Source organism: Molothrus ater, chromosome 16 (assembly GCF_012460135.2).
Source record: "Molothrus ater isolate BHLD 08-10-18 breed brown headed cowbird chromosome 16, BPBGC_Mater_1.1, whole genome shotgun sequence".
NCBI classification, from domain to species: domain Eukaryota; kingdom Metazoa; phylum Chordata; class Aves; order Passeriformes; family Icteridae; genus Molothrus; species Molothrus ater.
In genome coordinates, this window is record NC_050493.2 from 5,370,695 (window position 1) to 5,378,194 (window position 7,500).

General features: G+C 57.6%; 1 protein-coding gene across 1 annotated transcript; it reads right to left on the reverse strand.

The window, feature by feature from the left end:
* Positions 1-167: 167 nt before the first annotated feature.
* Positions 168-4,397, reverse strand: UNCX (UNC homeobox). Its single transcript, XM_036392500.2, has 3 exons — positions 4,148-4,397; positions 2,820-2,995; positions 168-1,251 (listed from the first exon to the last, which is right to left on the reverse strand). Exons 1-3 carry the CDS (start codon positions 4,395-4,397, stop codon positions 235-237), a joined length of 1,443 nt encoding a protein of 480 aa, XP_036248393.1. The 3' UTR covers positions 168-234.
* Positions 4,398-7,500: the final 3,103 nt, after the last annotated feature.

Here is a 7,500-nt window from a genome sequence, read left to right on the forward strand (position 1 = left end):
CGAAGAGCCGCTCTCTCGGCTGCGCCAACGCCTCCCGCGGGCAGCGGGCGCGGCGTGCGTGGGGTGAGCGGGGAAGCGCTTCCCCCGTTCCTCACGGGTGACGGGCGCGGGGGGTGCCGCTGACGTTCTCGGCTGCTTTTATTTTTGCTCTTTTTTTTTTTTTTTTTTGTTCTATTTTACTTTTGTTTCGATTTTTTATTGTTGCTGTTGTTTTGTTTTGTTTCGGCCGCCCGGTCAGTCCATGTCCACCTCCTCGCCGTCGGCGGGGCCGCAGTCCGATCTGTCCCTGGCTGTGCTGGCGTCCCGCGCCCGGACCGGCGACTCGGGCCGGGGGAAGCTGCCGCCCTCCGCGGGGGCGGCGGCCGCCGGGTCCCCGTGCGAGGCTGCGGCCGGCGCGGGGGGCACCGAGCCCGCCGTGTCCGTGGGGCCGGGGCCGGGCTGGGCACCCGCGGGCGCCGGCTCCGCGCCGCAGCCGGGCGGGCCGGGGTTGGCGGCGGGCAGCGGGGAGTCCCGGGGGGGCTGGCCGGCCTCGGGGCCCGGGCTGGCCTTGAGGGCGGTCTGCGGGACGAGGAAGCCCAGGGGCTGGGTGATGGGGTAGAGCAAGAAGTGTCCTTTGCCGATGAGGGTGCGGGGGGCGCAGGGGGGCAGGCTGGGGAAGTCCGGGGCGGCCTTGCGGCGGGGCGGCGAGTCGGAGAGCAGGCTCTCCACGCTGAACGGGTTGAGCTTGTGGAAGCTGCCGGCGCCGCGGGGCCCCCCCGCGCCCCCGCTGCCGTCCCCCGACGGGGCGGCCGCGCAGTCCTTGTCGGGCGGGCGCTGGAGCCGCCCGCTCCCGCTTCTTTGGCTGGGGTAGAAGGGCTCGGCCGTCTGGTCGCAGGTGCCGGGGGGCGGCTCGGAGGGGGCGGCGGCGGCGGGGAGCGGCGGATGGGGCGGCGGGGGCTGCCCGCGGGGCTTGGCCTCAGGCGGGGCGGGCGAGAGGCCTCCCCCGCCGCCGCTGTCGCTGTCGGAGCTGGGCGTGCTGTGGAGGGAGAGGGCGCTGGGAGAGTGCGGGTGGCGGCTTTGGCTTTTGAGCAGCTTCTTCTCGTGCTTTCTCTTCTTCTTCTCCATCTTCTCCAGCTCCTTCCGGGCGATCTCCTCGGGGTCCATGGGCTCCCCGCTGCACGTCGTGGGGTGGGAGTTGTGAGCCGGCCGCCCCGGGCCCTTCTTCGTGTTCTCTTTCTTTCTCCATTTGGCCCGGCGGTTTTGGAACCAGACCTACACACCGAACAACGAGAAGCAATTAACACCCAGCGCACCGGCCCCCCGCGGTGGCCAGGGCAGGGGGGAGAAGCGCAGCTCAGGCCTCCCTCGTCCACCCCTTGGAGGTGCCGGCAGCCCCCTTCCAGGATCGGGGCCTCTGAGAAACGGAGAGCAGGGGAAGGGGCAGGAAAAGATATCCACACTTCTTTAAAAGCGCAGGGGAAAAAACAAAAAGCAAGAAGGGGGTGCACACTCACGCACACACACGCTGCACCCTGCCCGAACCGGCGCCACGGGGAGGGGAAGGGATTCCACAGCCCCCCAGCTCTTCCCCGTGGCCGAGGGGTGCAGAAGCACCGATCGCTGGCCCGATTCCCCGGCAGCAGCACGCAAAATGCGATAAACACCGCACAATGAGCGTCTGGAAGTGAGGGGGTGCGGGGGGCACACGACGGACGGTGCCTCGCCCAGACGCGCGGAGTTCGGACCTCCTGCTCCTCCCGGGAGCCCGAGCAGAGGAGTTGGACCAGCCCAAAATGGGGTTTGGTTGGGTTTGTTGTAGATACATCATAGGAGAGAATTTAAATTAAATTAAAACCTCTCAGCTCCGGCCCTGCTCCTGCCTGCCTTGGCAGGTCCCCGGTGTCCCCTCGCGTCCCTCCTCGTCCCCTCGGGGCTGCTGGCAGCGCCTGTCCCGGCCGGAGCACGACCCCAGCTCGGGGGCACCGCGCCAATCGCGGTGCCCGATGCCGGCTCCTTCCCCGGCCGGGCCCCGCAGGCTCCCCGAGCACGGCGAGAGGCGGCTCCGGCAGCGGGGGGGAAAGCGGCTGCAAGGACACGGTGAAGCAAAGCCCACGGAGGAACCGCGGGCAACGGCGCTGCCTCATCCCGAGGGGCCCGTCCCCGGCTCCCGGGGTGGATTTAAGGACGAGTTCTCCGCACACGCAGCCCACGCCAAGCCGCCCCCGCACGGCCGCGGGTTCCGGCGAGATGCGGGGCCGCAGCTCGGCCTCGCCGCCTGCTCGCAGCCACCGCGGCACTGAACAGCATCCCGAGATCCAACAGCCACCCCGCAGCCCCCCATCCATTTATTTTTTGGAAGACCCACTGAAGCAGATGGGTGCTTCTCCTCCCCGTCCCGCACCGCCAAGGGCCTGAGCAGCTCGTTAAAATTAAGTTTTACAAGTTTCACTTGCTCTCGATGCATCTACGAGCTTTATTGACATTCTCCAGCATACCCTGGCCCGTGATTAAGCCTCATATTTGCATGCTAATTTTCTCGCCCTTGACTCATTTAAGAAAAATGTTTACAGTGGAAAAACATACTAAAAAATGTTAAGGGAAGCCAGGCTGGGTTGCTACTCTTCTCGTTTTGTAAGATTAAAAAAAATAGGGTAGTAATAATAATAATAACGATAAATAAGACAGCAAGCGGCAGTGCAAGGCAGGGAACAAAAGGGCCGGGAGGCTGCGGCCCAAGCGCACAGGGCCCGTCCCGGAGCGGGGTCCGAGGGGCCTCCCCGGGGACTGCTCGGCGCAAGGAGAGGGCAGGGGGGGGAAAGGAGGGGGGACACGTTTTTTACCTGCACTCTGGACTCCACCAAGTCTAGCCTGAGAGCCAGAGCCTCTCGCATAAACACGTCCGGGTAATGGCTCTCATTGAACGCCTTTTCCAGCTCCTCGAGCTGCCAGCCAGTAAAATTGGTGCGGGTTCGTCTTCTTTTACAGCCAGGACTTTCCTTGTCCGGGTCACCCGAGTCTGAAAAAGCAGAAATACCCTCAGGTCCCTGGGAGACAGGCCTTCTCCCCCCCTCCCTGCCATTCACAGGAGCCTTTTAACTTTTGTGCTCGGTAGCGTTGGTAAAAGAGCGGGATTATTCACACACCTGCGCTAAAAATGGGGAGGAACCCGATCTGCCCTCGCCTCCTCCGAAAATGTACTTTACAGAACATTTATTCCTGAAGGAAGCTCTCCACAGGCACTCAGCTGGCAGAGAGAGAGAGAGAAGTTCCAATATTTGCTCCAACCACCAAAGGCTTCATTAAAAAACGAAAAATTAAAAAAAAAATAAATAAAAGCCCCCCCTCTTTCCCTTCCCCAGCCCCTCCGGAGCACCTGAGTGGGGCACAGCTCACGGCCCCGTTCCACGCGGGACCCCGGGTGCGGGGCGGCCCCTGGGCCTCCCGCAGTCCCCCCGAGCACGGGCGGGCGTGGGGCTGGGATGTTCGCAGCCTCTCCGAGTACCTACAGCTCCAGGCTGGGGATTTTCAGCCCCGGCTGCACCTCCCCTAACGTTTTCCGCCAGGTGTGGAAATTAAGAAAAAAAAATCATAATAATAGTAATAATTATAATAATTTGTGTTTAGTTGAGGTGCAGTGTGGGGCAGCTCCAGGCTTAACCAGAAGCATGTTGGGGCGACAGAATGTTTTAGTAGCTGAACAATAGCGGTGCCACAGGCCGGTGGCGAGGGAAGGAGGGAGAACGCTTCCCTTTGGTTAAATCGTATTAAAAAATAATTATTACCGCTCTTTATTCCCCAAACCCCAGTGACTACCATTACTATTTTTATGATTATCATCTTTTAATGGTACGATCCGAGCTGCCACACGATGAACTTTGGGGGAAGGCACCGGGCCGGGCCCGCTATTGTTCAGGGCACACGCGTGGCCCTGCGCCGCTGGGAGCGGGGAGCGCTCCCGGCGCTCGGACGGGGCCGTCCGCCCCCTCGGGGGGCCAGCACAGCCTCCCACCCTGCCCCCCCAGACACCCCAAAACCCGCAGGCGAGGACAGCGGCGCTGCGCGGGTGCGGTGCTGCTGTTCCTCCGCGCTGACAGCTCCGGGCGGGGAGCGGCGGTCGGTGGCGGGGCGCGGGGGCGGGGGGACACCCGCGACACGGGGCCGCTCCTACCTGCGAGCTTGAAGGGCTGGCTGTCCCCGCTCACCCCGCAGCCGGAGGGGATCAGCGGCGCCGGGTTGACCACAGAGGCGGCGCAGGAGCCGCTCAGTAATCCATCGATGGAGAAGGGCACGGAGGCGGCCGCCGACTGCAGCTGGTGGCCGGCCAGCTCGTAGACGTGGTGGTGGCCGAGCGGGTAAGGGAAGCCCACCATCCCCCCGAACTGGGCATGAGGATGCTCCAGGATGCGGCTGTCCATCATGGGGGCGGCTCTAGGGCGGGGGGTGCCGGCGGGGCTGGGGGCGCTGGCGGCGGGGCGGCTGGGGCCGGGGGTGCTGCTGGCGGAGGAGGCGGCGCGGCGAGGGGCTCATGCTGCAGGGCGCCGGGCGCTTTAACTTTATCAACATCAGGCTCCCAATAATTAGCTCAGGCTGGGGGAATTTGGGACCAATAAGAAACGTTAATCGGTCCTGACGTCAGAGACGTGCCAGTGTGGGGAGCAAACGTTTTCCATATCGATTGCTAATTATACCTGACATCCAGCCTCAATAAACAATATCAGAGCTGTCACAACACGACGAGGGGGGCTTTGATACGAACTCCAGCCCGAGGAGGGCGGCGGGGGCCGGGCGGGCAGGGGGGGCGGAGGGGAACGCGAGGATCTGCCTGATACCCGGTTAAATACCAAACAGTCGGAGTTACACACACACGGCCTCCCCCCCCACACCCCTCCAACCCACCCTCTTCCCCCTTGTCCCCTCCCCTTGCCAAATCACTAATAGATTTCCCTTTAAAACATTCACCAGCGTGTTGTGGGGATTTTTCACCAGAAATGCTCTACTCTCTGAACCTTTAAAGTGATGTTGCTCCAATTACAGAGAGACATTGAGCGGCAAATAGACTGATCCAATAATAGGAGATTCATCATCCGCTCTTTCCAGAGCTGTCACATTGAATTTAAAACTACAAGCCTTTTCATCTCCTCTCCGGCTCCATAACAGGGGAGAGGGGAGGGGGGCAGAGGGAAAAAATGGGGGGGAAAGGAAAGGAAGGAGAAAAAAAAAATGAAAAAGGAAGAACCGTTTACAGCGTTTAGGAGGAGATTTGAGCATATCAATCGAAATCATAATTAATGCAATCTCCTATCGATCGGCCACGGACACCCCCCCCCTCCAGCAGTAACCACAACCTTTGAATTGTGAGCGCAGCCACGACCAGAAGCAGCCTCTGATCGCTAAAGAGGAGGCCAAAAACTCGTACTACTAATATTTTTTAAAAATCAAACCCGAACAAAGTTCCCATCCCTACATCCCTCCCATTTCACCTTCCCCTGGAGCAGACCCCACTCTTCATCCCGCCAGTCACCCACAGCCCCCAAACAGCCGCCAAACTGTTAAATTACTAATTCAATTACGTCTGCATAGAAGTTTTCACCCAGATAAAACATTGCTAGATTCCCCCGGTGAACAATTTAAGGGGACGGGTCTCCGGCAAAGCGCGGGGCTGGGGATCCCCAGTTTCGTGCCCTCTCCCGGTTAGAGGAACACTTCCCGAGCTCCCAGGAGAGAGGAAGAGGGGGAACTTCCCAGCCTCTGCCATCCCGAGCCCGCAGGACCGGAGCTGGCGGTCCCCAGGACCGGGGGGACCCAACCTGGCGACCCCCGGGAGGGCTCCCCCGGCCCCTGGGAGGGTGGGAAGGGGAGCGAGGGGAGAAGCAGCGTTTGCGTTTAACAAAGAGCAGAGGGAAAAGGGCCGGGCCGGGCAATCAGGCAGGGGAAACTCTTCAAATCTTCCTGGGAGGTTCGTGCGGAATGAAATGCTTGGAGTCGGGGGGCGGGCGCGGTGGGGTGAGAAAGGGAAAGAAATAAAAATAAGTAGGAAGGAGAAAGGAGAGAGAAGGGAAGGGGAAAGAGGGAGAGACACTTTATCTCTGGAAAACATACACATAGATTTTCCAGTTATAAAATATCCAGTCAAGATGATCCATTTCCTAGCGCTGGTTTGTGTGGGTATGAGAGAGGGGGAAGTTAAAATTGAAATAAAAAGGAAGTCGAGTCTCTAATCTATGCTGTCTGTCCGGAGCTGTATTTATTCACCTAATTGAATGCCATACAATATAGTGCTGTATTATTGCTGTTCCCTCCCTCCCCCCTATAGATTAGTTTAATTATGGTCTCCCTGCCTCTGCTTAGAGCTAAAAGGTAGTTTGAATTTGGACTACACAGCCCTAACAGAAATAAGAAAATGATGGGGTTGGTATTAATTCTGGGGTCAAGGGCTTCACTTTTCACCATAATTTAATTTCTTTCTCTATAAATACTAAATGTAAACTGTGTCCACTGGACCAAATTTTGCCTGTAGCAATAAATGCCTCATTTTCTGTCGGATTTCAGGAGAGGAATGCGAGCGGGACGTGTTTCTGAATACAGAATGGTAATCAATCCAGCACAGAACAAGAGAGGGGGGACTTTTCTCTCTCTCCCTCTCTTTATTATAATGAATTAATTCGACTTTATTTATCCCATTTTCTGGAGCTGACAGAATGTTAATTTGAGTTGAAATTTCTCTCGCCTCTCACTCCCTGACCCCTGGCCTCCAGATTGGCGTGTTGTAATAACCTGAATCTTTCAACAGAAGCCCTGATAATTGTTACCTTATTAGCATGCAAATTGTTTAATTAATATTATTATGGAGAAGCATACAATCCGTCCGTCACTTGACCTCAAGTGCAAGTCCACGTAGTAAGCGGCTCTGTGCATTTCAATGTGCACATTTAAAATCGACTTCTGTTTTAATGTTTCTAGGATCCTTGTCGAGCTTCTAAAAATCTCTCTTAAAGTGTTTGAGAGGAGCTTTCATGCGGGGAGGGGGAAAGGCTTTTGATGGCTCTCGGCCTTGATATCTCTTTATATTGCTCTCCATCTAAAACACAAATTATAGAAGCCGTTTTCTTCTTCGTCGTCTTTCTTTTTTTTTTTTCCTTATTTTTGAACATCAAAATTTAATAATTGCTTCCTTGTCAATTGCTGCTTCTTTAAAGGCACCCCCTTCAATCCGGAGAGCTGTTCCTCCAGCCAAACACTCGCACCAGCTCAATGAAAAGCAGCCCTTGACACGCAGTCCTGGGAGACGCTGCATTTAAATCCCTTTTTCTACAGCCGAGTGACATTGTCAGATGCTAGCTTTAATTAACTTGATAATAAGACGTACAAGACTCGCATTCAGGACGCCAGCTCGCCTCGCCTTGTTTCCCCTTTTATCACAATCTGGGTGTTTTATCTTACAGCTTCCTACTGGCTTTTACAGCCATTGCTGCGGGAGAGGCTCCGAGCGAGCGGCTCGGCAGAATGAGCCTGCCAGGAGCC